The sequence below is a fragment of the Eutrigla gurnardus genome, assembly GCF_963514095.1.
Source record: "Eutrigla gurnardus genome assembly, chromosome: 20".
NCBI lineage: Eukaryota > Metazoa > Chordata > Actinopteri > Perciformes > Triglidae > Eutrigla > Eutrigla gurnardus.
The window spans coordinates 578,413-592,242 of record NC_139931.1 but is presented as its reverse complement, the minus strand read 5'-3'; the positions used below and the strand labels follow the sequence as shown (position 1 = coordinate 592,242).

Here is a 13,830-nt window from a genome sequence, read left to right as displayed (position 1 = left end):
TTGGCTTTTGCGGGGTTATTTTACAATTGAAGCACTTTTGGGATTTTGGTCAAATTAAATCAAATTTGAGGAAATATGAATATTTAGGGCTCCTCCAGGTCCCCACTACCGAGCTCCGCACCATGGGGGAGCTGTTGACTGCTAAATGGCGCCCCCTGTGTTACGATGTGACGTTTTTATGCCTATGCTATTGTGCTTTTTTTCTTAAATTTGTTTTTAATGTAAGCACTCTGAGATTCATTGAATGAAAAGTGCACTACAGATAAAATCTATTATTATTTATTATTATTAATATGTGTATATATAGAATGTATGCGTAAATAACATTAATGTTGCACCTGCTAAAGGAGAGCTTATCTTAACAAATGTATACTGGCAGGCTGTGCTAAATAATACATCATAATTAATTCATTGATTTTTATTAATTGGTAATCTAAATATGCAAAGTAACCAATGGTAGACTATTATATATAAGTAATTGCATTATTTTTTATTGTTTTACCTGCTCTGTAGCACTTTGGGATTGATGAAATGTAAAGTGCAATACAAATAAAATACAGTATTATTATTATTATTATTATTATTATTATTATTATTATTATTATTGTTATTATTATTATTATTATTATTATTATTATTATTATTATTATTATTATTATTATTATTATTATTATTATTATTATTATCATGGGCCTAAATCTAAATAAATATTTCTCTCTGAAATGTCGTGGAGTTGAAGAATAAATCAGGATAAAATAAGAAATGCTCCAGTAAAGCCCCCCACCACGTTTAAAAGTCTACTTGAGTAAATGTGCCATGTTTTAGCTGTGGAAGGGAGGCTCCTGTGCGGGTGCGTGCGTGCGCGTACGCGGCGACGTTGACGAGAACCCGCACGTAGCTGTCAGTAGGAAATGCAGGCTGCTGGTGTAGGATGAGCCTCCGCCGCTGTGCTGGGATACAGTTAACAAAGAAAGACATTTCTGTTGGGGAATGAAAACTGTAACTTGGAAGGTTGTTTTTGGAAAGAATCGTTGCAGCGAGTCTGACTGAGGTAACCGAAAACATCGCTAGCTAGCTGGCTAGGCTAACCGAAGCAGCAACACCATCGGCGCTAATGCTAATCGTAGCATTAGGGCTAAGATAAGCTAACGTAGCTCGCCAGCTAGCTCGCCGATTGAAGGCGTTTGCTCTCCGAGGTCCTCGCCCCGTTCAGCGGTTCCTGCCTCGGTGTTTGTTGTCGTGTTTTTTTTTTCATCTCACGGAGGAGGTTTGCGGGAATCGGAGCTGTGGCGGGGGAAGCGTACGGATAGGGACCCCCCAGCCCTGGTTATCCAGGCGGACGGATCACGGTGACACGCCGGTCGTGGGTGAGTCGAGTAGCGGGGGCTGAAGTTGTAGCTGACCGGGGAGGGGGGGGGGGCAAGGCCGTGGACGTTGTTCGGTCAGGGCCTGGCTGGCAGACAGGGAGGGGGGGGGGGGGGTATTAGCTATTAGTAAACCGTTCTCCTGTGAGCTGAATCGGGAAGTTGAGTCGAGGCCTCCAGAGAGGATATGACAACAAGGTGGCTGCTAGCATGAAACCGCCACTTACCGACTACCACACGTTAAACTGCTTCATCAGCGGGAGCGGGGCTCTATTGTTATTAGCGGGAGCGTGTTGATAACATTTCAGTGTACATGTGTGTTTCTGTCACCATCACTGATCACATTGTTCGATCGTATTAGAATGGTGTTTTGGTGTGATCCCGATCAGCAGGATGTTTCTGCTGCTGTAAAGTTAGTTCACCGTGTTATAAAGGCTCCTGTGTTACATTAGAGCAAATGCAGCTTGAGCCATTTAATTATGCAAACATTATTTTTTCAAAAACAACACCAAAATATCACATTTTAAGTGGCACAGAAACTTAAATCAAGGCTGAATTATAAAGCATGTGTTTATGTCTGTAAAGCATTTCCATGATTTCATAATATAGTTATCTGATCCTGTTGCAATAAGAGGAACTCTGTGCTTTTGCTTTATAGAAAATTATGACACTTATAAGCTTTTGCATCAAGCGTTACCTTTTAAAGTCACCAGGTTCCTGAGTCGATGCTGAGAAGATTTGCATTGATTTGTTTAATGTTCCAATCTGCATATTGTATTGTATTATAAGAGTTACGACTGAACTGATAGCTGCTCTCTAACAAAAGAAAACTCACCTCCATGATTATGTCTCTATTTGTGAAGGAGAGATCAGAGTGGAACCATGGCCGAACTCTCCACCTTATCCCCATCACCCCCTGCATTGGGCGACCCTCATGCAGCTCCCTCCATCCCTCCATCCTCACCAGTGCACCCTGCTACCAACAGCCCTGCTCCAGAGGCCATCCGGGAGAAGCAGTCACCCAAGTCTTCCCTCTACAATGACAAAGGTTTGACAGGAAAACCTCCTCCAGCACGGTCAGTGGGTTCAGCCGTGACTCCTCAGCCAACGTTAGGTCCTCCCAAACTTTCTGCCGAAACTCCCTCCGCATTACTGGTACACGAGGCTGCTCCTCAGGAAGAGGACTCAGCAGGGAAAGATGCAGAATCTGAACCTCATGTTATCGATCAGGACACGATGACCAGTGACCCAGCAGCTGCAGAGCTCTTGAATACTGTTACAGAGACCTCAGCACTGTCAAGTGAGCCATCAGCTCAGAGCGAAGTGCCACAGGCATCCCCCTCTCCTGAACTCAATCCTGGTCCTAATCTCTACCCCAATGTGCATGTCACACACAATCCAAATCCTGTCATGGATGAAGGTCAATTTACATCGGGCCAACCCCAAATCGTTGCAGCTTCCAACCCCTCGCCTGCTCCTGCAGCATCCATCGATACAGCAGCATCAGCAACAGCTGAAGAGGAGAAACCTCGACCCCTTCAACAAGCACAAAACCCTCAAAGTCAGCCTCCTCCTCTCTCCCCGAAGCCCGACACTCCCAGTGAAGCGAGGAAAGCAGAGCTGCCCGGCACCCCCACCAGAGTGGAACACCCCAGCCCCAGTGTCCCAGTGATCCATGAGCCAGCCTATTCATACCCACTGCCCAACCCCAACCGCCGGCCGGCCCCCGACACCCTCAGCTACCTGGAGTCAGCCAGCCTGATGTCGGGGACGCTGGAGTCTCTGTCTGGCCTGGGAGAAGATGGCAGCTCTGTGGGCTCCGACTCCGAGATCAATGGCTTGACTGTCAGACGCACTGATAAATATGGCTTCCTGGGTGGGACTCAGTACAGTGACATCGGGTAAGTACATTAACTAATGACTCCCATCCACTGCAAAATATTCATCACTGTGAAATGTCATTATGTCGAACAGATAATCTGAAATTGAGATGCCTATTACGTTTGGCTGTTTGAAGTGGGGGAGTAGACAGGATCCATGCACATATTTCACTATTTCTAATACGAGACATCGTTAGATTATTGCTATCTTCCTTGTTAATCGGTAACTTTTCCTTTCCTGAAATTCTTTTCCACTCTGGCATCCATCTGCCCCAAAGAGATAGTCCTCCTTTTCCTGTCTTCCTCTCCTTCTCTGCTGCTCTTAACATATCTGTCCATCCTTTATCTCTCCTTGGTCTGACTCAGATAATGCTGAGAGCCTTTTTTAGTGACTCAGTGTGTACTGACTGGGTGTCTCTGTGGTGTCACCTCTCACGCCCATCTGCTCCCTTCCCCTCTTTTCTGTCCGATTTGCATCTACTTCTCTGACGAGCTAATTGCTCTGCCACTGTTGAATAATTAAAAAAATATTGATTTTACCATCAGTACTGGCAGTGCATTCTGGGTAATGTTAAAGGTTGTGCTGTATCTGAGCTAGTCAGCGTAATGTTTATTTGTGCAATTAGATTTGAGTTACAGATGCAGAAACATATCAGAGTGCAATATTTAGCTGTGCTGAAAAAAAAAGAGTACTTCCCATTTCTGTGACTGATTTTCCTCCACATTCCAGTGAAAAGGACCTTCGGGTTGAAGTTGCCAGACAGAGGGAGGTAAAATGGCTTGATATGTTCCACAACTGGGATAAATGGGTCAAACATCGCTTCCAGAAGGTATGCCTCAGCCTTCCAGATGTTTTAGATGTACTCTGTTGTTGTACTGGATATAATCTTCTTCTTCTTTATCTTCTTTTTGTGTTGAAGGTGAAGTTGCGCTGCAGGAAGGGGATTCCATCTTCTCTCAGATCCAAAGCCTGGCAGCTGCTGTCCAACAGCCAAGAGCTCCTCGATGCCAACCCTGGGAAATTTGAGGTGAACACGTCAAATCACTTCACTCTGCAAAAGTTGTCAACAATACTAATGCTACCAGCTAACACGACATTCTCAGAGACCTGAAAGTGCTTTTTGGTCTTCCACGAATGCACTCGCAAGGAAATGTGAACGTCTCACTCTGGTTTTATGCACTTGGCTGTGGATTGCTGCTTTCTTCAGAGTATCTCAGGACAGTGAAGAAGCTGCAGCGTTGTACTGAGTAACTGGCTCACAGTGGAGAGCATTGTAATTGATTTCAGCTCCAGGGGTGCTAAAGGGACGCAGGCGCAGGACTCGCGAGCTGTAAGCCTCTTATCAGGACCAGTAATCCGGCCTGCCCTGTCCACATTGGAGGGGGTCTGGACTTTGTTGAGTCTGGGTCTGGGTCTGGGGCCCAGCAGTCTGTTTAGTATTGTTTGGTTGTTTGAGGAAGACTCTCAAATGTGGTTTCATTCAGGCTTCTTCAGTCTAATCCACTTTGAATTTAATTTGGAAACTGACTCCATGAGCTTATGAAGCATTTAAATATTGAAATGTTTACTGCAGGAACTGGAGAGGGAGCAAGGAGAAGCTAAATGGCTGGACATTATAGAGAAGGATCTCCACCGACAGTTCCCCTTCCATGAAATGTTTGCTGCTCGTGGTGGCCACGGGTAAACACACACACACACACACACACACACACACACACACACACACACACACACACACACACACACGCCCTCACACACCCTCACACACCCTCAGTCTGTTTCACGTCACATCACATCTTACATGATTCACAAGAGGAAAACCTGCCCACTGGCTGCACAAGCAGACAAATGTTCATCCTCAAGTAACTGATACAACCAAGAAATTGGTGTGAATTTGAAGAAAATAGACTAAATATATAAAAAATACTAGAACGATTATTATTCATAAAGCGACAATGTTGCACAAATTCATAACAATAGAGAATATTGAAAGAGCCAATCAATGAAAAATAAATAAAACAAATAGTTCTCATCTAGGTTCCCGTTAGTTTGATTTGTGTTGTTCTCCTCAGGATTCAACGGGAGGTGCATGAATGTATTTTGTTTGTTCCTCCAGGCAGCAGGATCTGTACCGGATCCTGAAGGCCTACACCGTCTACCGGCCTGACGAGGGCTACTGCCAGGCCCAGGCTCCGGTGGCTGCCGTGCTGCTGATGCATATGCCTGCTGAGGTGAGACCGTGTGTGTGTGTGTGTCAATCAGTAGTTATTGTCAAAGCGACAGTAGTTATTGTCAAAGCGACATCTTCCCGATCTCTACATGCTTTGTCAACCTTAACCATTTGGTGATGGATTTTTTATTTTTTCATGTCTTAATTTTTTTTCTGAGGATCTATGGTATAAAATGCACGGGTTCTGTCTCATCTTGTGAATTGATACGTTATCGTCGGCTTCCTTTTCTGTGTGTATCTATATCTGTGTCTGCGTGAGCGTGTTTCTTCTGATCTAGTGAATCTCTAGTAGCAGTGGGTTTTTTTATTTGCTGCAGATGAAATGTGTCTTTATCTGCTGAAAGAAGACATTTTAAAAAGTGCAAATTGGTCTATTTTTAGCCCCAAAAAGAAAAGTGGGAATTGTAGCTCTTAATGGTGCTTTCACAGCCTTAACTGTTGTAATCTGGTTCTGGTTTCACAGCAAGCGTTCTGGTGCCTCGTCCAGATCTGTGAGAAGTACCTCCCCGGCTACTACAGCGCTGGACTGGTGAGTGAAGGAACTCTCTGTGAGACCGTGGTGTCAGTTTGTTTTCAGGCTTCATTGACGCCGACACGTCTTTCAGGAAGCGATCCAGCTGGACGGCGAGATCTTCTTCTCCCTGTTGCGGCGTACGTGTCCCATGGCGTACCGCCATCTTAAGAAGTTCAAGATCGACCCGATCCTCTACATGACGGAGTGGTTCATGTGCATCTTCTCACGCACGCTGCCGTGGGCCAGCGTGCTGCGTGTGTGGGACATGTTCTTCTGTGAAGGTACCGTGGGAGAAGCAAGGCCAGGTTCAGTTTGACTTCTAGTTTGACAGAAGCCTGACTTAAGTCTGCGTTTGTAGGGGTGAAGATCGTGTTTCGTGTTGGCCTGGTGCTCCTGAAACAGATGCTCGGCTCTGTGGACAAACTCCGGGAACTACAGGGCATGTATGAAACCATGGAGCGTCTCAGGAACATCTCACCGGACGCTATCAGAGAGGACATATTGGTACAGGAGGTGGGTCTCTGTCTCTCTCTCTCTCACTTCAATTCAATGGGGCTTTATCAGCATGAAGGTTCCAGTAACATTGTTGCAAAGGCATAAACAAATATATAGAATTTGTCTAAATACTAGGACAGTACAGAATAACAGTAATAAATATTAACATTGATTTATATTATTAACAGTATATCTTGTGTATTATACCTCTTATATATACATACATACACCTCTCTGTCTCTCTATCTCTCTCGCTCTCTTGCTGTTATCGGCCTGCTTCTGTTTTTACTCAGCAACACGAGTTATGAGTCACTGCGTCCTGTGCTGCCCAGTCTAATAATCATCACTTCCTCTGTCTGTCTGTGTCGTACCAGATCATCATCCTCCCGGTGACGGAGACGCTCATCGAGAGGGAGTGCAACGTCCAGGTGAGGAAGTGGAGGGAGTCCAGAGGGGAGCTGACGCACCAGCCGGGCCGCCGGCTCCACGGTACGAGGGCCATCTACGAGTACAAACGCCGCGCGGCCTCCATCAGCTCCGGCGGCAGCTTCTCCTTCCTGGGAAGCTCCATCCCACCGCCGGGACCCCTCAGGGCCTCCTCCAGCCTCCTGTCGCTCCCCGGTTTCCGCAGGTCCAAGGCTCCTTTCCAAACCAAGAAGGGCTCCTTCTCTGGGCCGTCAGGGATGGAGGGCCTGATGCACATGTCATCAAGCCCGGAACGAGGTCCGGTCCATAAGCCGCCTATGCCTCCAGGTGCAGGCCAGAGGGCGCCGCCGCCCCACATGCGGAGCCCCTTAGTCGGGGGGTCGGCAGTCTCAGCACGTGGGCCTGCCGAGGCCTCGGAGGACACATCAGCACAGGGTCAGCCTCCCGCCTCGGCCCCGACACAAAGCACAGCGCCGCCGCCGCCGCCGCCCAACACTCTGTCCCCCTCCCCTAAGATCGTCTCTGAGGTCATCACCCCGACTATCCCCTCTCCCACAGCAAACAACTCCCCCCTGCCTCCCATTCAAGATCCCAAAAAAGAAGCGGCGCCAGTGGCTGATGTCACGACTGGAGAGGAAGAGGTGAAGAAGAAGAAGAGGAGCAAAGAAGACAAGAAGAAGGAGAAGGACGACGAGAAGAAAAAAATGAAGGAAAAGAAAGAAAAGGAGAAGGCTGAAAAGGAGAGGGTCAGGAAGGAGAAAGAGAGGCTAGAAAAAGAGAAGAAGAAGGGGGGGAAGAAAAAGGACAAAGGGGGAGGAGAAGGGGAGGAGAAAAATGGAGCTGCAGCAGCGCGAGATTCGGCCTAGTTCCCTCCCGTCGTTCCAGGATCATGAAAAGGGACGCTGAACAAAAAGAAGAGGTCAGAGGAACAAAAGATCCCGGACACATGAAGAGTGATTAATGTAAAGAAAATGGGACGACTTCCTGTAGAACGCATCATTTCAAAGACTTGACGTAGTCCCAGGACTATGGTGGGAGAAACTGGATCATGGTTTTAATAGCACCGCTCCTTCAACGCTTTCTTTTTCACCAGCTTTTATTCAGATGGGACACATTTCCTTTCAACTGGAGCATGGACTGTGAACACAGGTCACAGTCATCATCTCTTTTTAGTTTTTTATTCTTTTCTTGTCATTTTTATGATTTTAATCAGATTGATGGCAGCGGTGAGATAAACATTGACTCCAGGGATTGTTGGACAGACGGTCGGCAGAAGTAGTTGTGGTGTGCCATAGACTGTAAATAACAAGTCAACCTAGAACGTAGGATCATGTGATCATGTTAGCACTCCACATGTCCCGTCAGCTCTCACCGGACACAAACAAGAAAAGAAAACCCTTCGAAGTCGTCTCAAACAGACACTGAACACAGAAATGCTTGTAATGTGGTTGAGGATGTATTTATTGTCATGTTACGTGTTGTAAGTGTGTGTGTGTGTGTGTGTGTGTGTGTGTGTGTGAGTGTGTGTGCCTTAGTAGAGTAGTGCCGTTCATGTCTGGCCTCCCTGTTTTCAGTCTCCCTCTGGCTGCTTTTTAAATCTGGTGGTTCTCCTCACATTCTTCTTACAGTGGACTGAGGTGAGGGATGGAGGGATGTACACGGATGAAAAGAGGGAGAGGATGAAGAATACAACACACACCATCATGTGATGTGTGTTTGTTGTCTCTAATGAACACACAGGGAGAGTTTTATTTCAGTTTCTCGTGTCTGGTTGATTTACAAACATGGGTGCAACATAATTGACGGACTGGTTGCATTCTTTACCCAGCAGTGACCCCTGCACGAGTCCTGCAGACCAAATCTGTAAAATTAGTATTATTTTTGCTTTTTGACAAACAAAGTGTGTTTTTTTTTTATTTAGCCAAATTTCAGCGTGGGTAAGAACTGGCGTTCAGAAACCCGTTCAGAATGTGATGCAAGAAAAATGAAGGATGATTTTTTGCACTTGTGATTTCATCACAAAGTACCACTGAAGTCGCCCACTCCGTTAGCGTGGTAGAATCGAGTCTCAGCGGCCGGGTCAGAGGTCGAAGTCTGCCTCGGGACCTATAGGAAGCCACTTGACTGGAGGTGCCAGGTGTGCCAATGTAGCATTAACCTCTGACCTCTGACCTTCGGGCTCTGGTGTATTTATGTACAAAGTGGTTAATTTAATCAAATATAGTATATTATGAATTCTTATTCTTATTATTTTGGATCTGACTATTTTTCTATGTGAGTGAGAGACACCTGGTTGACTGGAACGATGGCCGACTACACAGTGTATTTGCAGGGGATCATTTAAGTGTTTTCTTTGTCCCCGCTTTTACAGACTCGATGCATGTCTTTGCTGTTATTTAAGTTTCCTCTCACTGCCGGTTGGTCAACTGCAGGCTGGCGAGGCTCCGCTTCGACCGAGGCGGAGCGTTAAATAGACGCAGGTGGCAGAAAAGAAGAGTTTTGGAAACGGAATGTTTTGGGAGTTGAAGGTCTTAATCGTACTGTATAATATACTAAGAGGTGATTTATGAGCTTTGAATAGATGGTGAGTAACATTCATGATGACTTATGGACTAACTCCCTAACCTATTTACACTCAGTGTTCTGTACTATTACATATTTATGCATACATTAAACTGCACTGAACCCCATCAGTATACGATGATAGTGCCAGCTAGTTAGTGTGAAACCATTTGATGGCAAAAAAACGTTGATGCTCTTTAACTGTACTGTTTTTGTAGTTGAGGATTAGAGGGATTTTGTGTAATTGTAGCCAACATTTGTCCTGCATATTCATTGCTTTTCACTCATTTCAGGTGTCATTGAACTGTACAAACACTCCCTCTCTGATCAGTGACCACAGCCTGAACACATCTATGCAAACATCCTCCATCACGACCGCTGGTGTGTGTGTGCGTGTGTGTGTGTGTGTGGTGACAGCAGCACCTCGTCGTGACGATCAGATTGAAAAATCAATTAGGTGGACGACTATATTCCATGAGCAACGCGTCCTTGCAGCTCATGTCTGGGTGATGATGTCGTGTCTCTGATTTCAGAGGGCTCGACATGCCGCCATGATCAAACTCCTAATCCTGCAAACCTGAGGACGAGTGGAAAAAAAACCATTTCTATCGGGTCCTTTGTGCATTTCTGTCATCGATCCTGACCCCGTCGTTATTGATCAGTCGATCGGGACGCCACCAAACATCAGCGGGTTCTTTCCTCGCCATGCCGTTATGTCTTTGTGTTTTTAAGTTTACATGTCACTCTCTCTCTGGCGAAAGTGAAATAAAATCATATTAGCTAATTACATTCATTCCTTCAGATCTACAACTGATGTATTTAATTGATGATGATGATGATAATGACATTTGATGAGTAATAAACCATAATATATTAAATCAACGTTGTCTTAATTGAAGCGTTTTGCTTGTTGTGGCTGGATGTAACATTAACCAGCTGTCATCGATGTAAGGATGTGTTTCCTGTTGGTGCAGAAATAATCAGCCGCTGCTGATTTGTGTCGATTAAAGCTACCTTTCAGCCCGTGATTCAAAGGCGCCCCAGTAGATGGCACTATATCCTATAAGGAGGGACTCGGGTGTTTGTTTCCTCTCAGAGCCACTGAACAGAGACGCTGTTGTACAAAAGGAAAGAGATTTTATTCACAGTTTGTCCCTTTTATTCTTTACAGGAAAGGAAGAGTCCAGCTTATGGAAAAAAACAGATGATTTAATGGTTGCAGGAAGGAGCGGAGGGAAAGAAATCGAAGACTTGAATGTTTTCTTTCGGCCCTTTCTCTCCCCTCCTTCAGTCGTTTCTTTTTTTTATTCTTTTTTTCCACTTTTCAAGGAAAGAAAAGTCGGCGTCACTTTAAGGACACAACTTTTTTCCTTTTCTAACCTGCAAACGCTTCCTCTCCTTCTCTCACCTTTCTCCACCTGAGAGGACATCTTCAGAATTTGGAATGAGGTCCTCATGCTCTGTGCCCCCCCTCCCATAGTAACCCTGTCGGATGCTGAGGAAGCAGAGGACATGAAGGTGAGAGGACAAGATGGTTGCAAGGAAAGAAATGGGAGTTTTTGAGAAAAGCTTGTGGATGGAAATGATGTTACAGGATGTTTTTATTGGAAATCACCCCTATTCCCCATAAGCAAGCATAGACACCCCCATGGACACGGCCCTCATGTGTCATGTGACAAGTCTTTGGTTTGACCATGAACGGCTGAGCACATGGGTTTTACACAGAGGGAGGACAGGCAGAATAGGAAAGGGATTGCTGTTGTTTCCTTGTCGTCTTTACTCCTCCTTCTCCTCTCCGTGTGTGATGACGTAGCAGATGTTCTTGTAGTCTACATTGCCGGCAACATCTGGGGGGAAGGCGGACCACATGTTCTTAATCTGAGGAAGGAGAACAGGAGGGTTGGAGTTCAGCGTGTAGCCTGGATGTTGATGATGAAAGGAATGCTCCGTGCTTTTGAGACACTGGTCGAGTTATCGCTTCATGTTGAAGAAAGACAACAGACCAACAAGACCAGTCTGCCAAAAACACCAGGACTCACCTCCTCCTTGCTGAACCTGTCGCACTGAGTGGTCAGGAGCTCCTCAAGGCTGGAACGAGCAAACAAGATTATCAATCCATCCATTCATATTCTCTGAATTTATTAAATATATATTTTTTAAATTCTCACAATTCCTTCTTGATGCTTCCAGTAGCCTCGGGGTCCAGGACCTTGAAAGCGGCAAGAATAACGTCCTCGGGGTCAGCACCTGAGGACGAGACGGAGGTTATTAACCCTTCTCACTGCCTGACAGGCGAGGAAGACGATGATGGAAACGATGATGGGAAAGTTGGACGCCCACCCTTCAGCTTCTCGCCGAACATGGTGAGGAAGACGGTGAAGTTGATGGGGCCGCTGGCCTCCTTGATCATGGCGTCCAGCTCCTCATTCTTTGTGTTCAGCTGGCCTGGAAAAGCCCCACAAGGAGACGTTTGGATGAGTCCCAGTCAAACACTCAGTCAACACTGCAGATCTACCAACGCTGCTCACCCATTGAAGCCAGCACGTCCCTCAGATCATCTTTGCTGATGATGCCGTCTCTGTTCTGGTCGATGATTGTGAAAGCCTGGCAGGAGGAGAGAGTTTAGAGGAAGGAAGACATCGTTACACCTTCAGGGAGGATCTTTGATTATAATGACTAGACTTCATCACCGAGGATAAAAACACAATAAAGCTCTAAGGCTTTTTTCCACTGTGGTCCTCTTTGATGCTTCTGCTTTACAAATGTTCTTAGAGGAGACGTGAAGGACAAATCCCACCCGGTGTGGGCTTGAGGGGGTGAGGAGGGTGAGGAGGGGATAGAGAGGGTGAGGAGGGTGAGGAGGGTGAGGAGGGGATAGAGGGGGTGAGGAGGGTGAGGAGGGGATAGAGGGGATAGAGAGGGTGAGGAGGGGATAGAGAGGGTGAGGAGGGGATAGAGGGGGTGAGGAGAGTGAGGAGGGGGTGAGGAGGGGTGCTTGAGGTAGCCCTGGTCTTTTCTTACATGGTCATTAGGGAACGCAGCGTTAGGGAACAGCTGTCTGATCTGCTCAGCCTGTGAAACTCCGTCCATGAAACTTAACCTCTGAACTGGAACTCATTCCTCTCTCTCTCTCTCTCTCTCACACACACACACACACACACACACACACACACACTATCTTTCCATCTGTGCCAACGTGGTAAGATCATCGCGATCATCACGCCGTACATTCCCAAAGTGGCTCTCAAGAAGCTCGTATCACTTATCGCAGAGACACGTTTCCTCTATTGGCAGCACACGTCTCCCCTGACTACGCCTGGAAAACACCCATCATCACCATCATCATCATCATCATCATCACCATCATCATCATCATCACCCGTCTGGGCAGCACTCCTTATAAAACCTCCCTGACCTCCCTGGACTCCAGCGTGGCCTTCACACCTCTCTTCACTCTCAGATTAAGGGTTTGATGCTCAGGTTCTCCAGTTGTTCTGCTCGGGCCATAAGAAGATGTTTGGGTGACAGCTGGCGGCGGAGGTCAAAGGTGAACGAAATGTGGAGAGCTTCAGATGGTGACAGAAATGTCAGAGCCTCGTCCTAATGACATTCTCATGCTTATTAAATCTCCCGGGGAGGGGGGGGGGGGGGGGGGGGTAGCAACGGTGGTGAAAATGGATCCAAGAGACACAACGGGACTCTAATTTTAACTGGAATCCCAGCGGCTCGCTGCATCGATCTACCACCGATGTGAGCTGCTTCCTGGGGAGCGACCTCACCTCTTTGTACTCCTGGATCTGGCTCTGCTCAAACATGGAGAAGACGTTGGAGGAACCGCCATCTCCGGCTGCCTGCCTCCTCTTTGCCTTCTTTGGTGCCTGGAGGACAAACACATGGGTTTAAACCCTCACAGTGATGCTGCTGAGATGTTCATCCGCTGATATCCACCAGAACAAGAGGGATTTCCCCCGGGAACTTTCTAGCATTTCATTTATAGTTATATATAGTAAAACTACATCAAAACAAAGATCTGCTGAAGAGCAGATATACAGACGTATATCAATCATGTCCTGACCCCTGATTTCCCCGTGAAGAGGTTCAGGTGTAATCTTCAGGCTAGTCCAGATCTGACTAGCAACATGAGATTTCTTTCATTTCATTTGGCGTCCAATCTGAATTATTTAAATTTAACAAATCAAAGCATCACCAAGAACTGAAATTATCCCAAAAAAAATCCACCAAAGAAGAATCCAAAATAACTTCATCTACTGGAAGTGATGCCAAACGCTGCCATCTTTATTTTGTAATGAAAGTAGATAAGCGTAAATCCACGGGGCTGGGTTCCCCGGACGTTCCCG

General features: G+C 46.3%; 2 protein-coding genes across 3 annotated transcripts in view; one reads left to right on the top strand and one right to left on the bottom strand.

The window, feature by feature from the left end:
* Positions 1–895: 895 nt before the first annotated feature.
* On the top strand, positions 896–10,344 carry tbc1d10b (TBC1 domain family, member 10b). Of its 2 annotated transcripts, none has more exons than XM_084036288.1 (10): positions 896–1,051; positions 2,228–3,265; positions 3,975–4,074; positions 4,165–4,272; positions 4,819–4,925; positions 5,362–5,476; positions 5,939–6,004; positions 6,081–6,270; positions 6,348–6,502; positions 6,859–10,344. In XM_084036288.1, exons 2-10 carry the CDS (start codon positions 2,247–2,249, stop codon positions 7,774–7,776), a joined length of 2,778 nt encoding a protein of 925 aa, XP_083892414.1. In that variant the 5' UTR covers positions 896–1,051; positions 2,228–2,246; the 3' UTR covers positions 7,777–10,344. The 2 variants fall into 2 exon arrangements, with proteins under 2 accessions (XP_083892414.1, XP_083892413.1); XM_084036287.1 differs by having other exon boundaries at positions 898–1,367.
* Positions 10,345–10,589: 245 nt separating this feature from the next.
* mylpfa (myosin light chain, phosphorylatable, fast skeletal muscle a) overlaps positions 10,590–13,830 on the bottom strand; it is a 3,439-nt gene continuing 198 nt past the window's right edge. Inside the window, exons 2-7 of the mRNA XM_084036309.1 lie at positions 13,252–13,350; positions 12,001–12,076; positions 11,813–11,917; positions 11,641–11,719; positions 11,512–11,560; positions 10,590–11,350 (exon numbers count right to left, since the gene is read on the bottom strand). Coding sequence (XP_083892435.1) covers positions 11,249–11,350; positions 11,512–11,560; positions 11,641–11,719; positions 11,813–11,917; positions 12,001–12,076; positions 13,252–13,350 — 510 coding nt within the window. The 3' untranslated portion in view covers positions 10,590–11,248. The remainder of the gene's footprint in view (positions 11,351–11,511; positions 11,561–11,640; positions 11,720–11,812; positions 11,918–12,000; positions 12,077–13,251; positions 13,351–13,830) is intronic.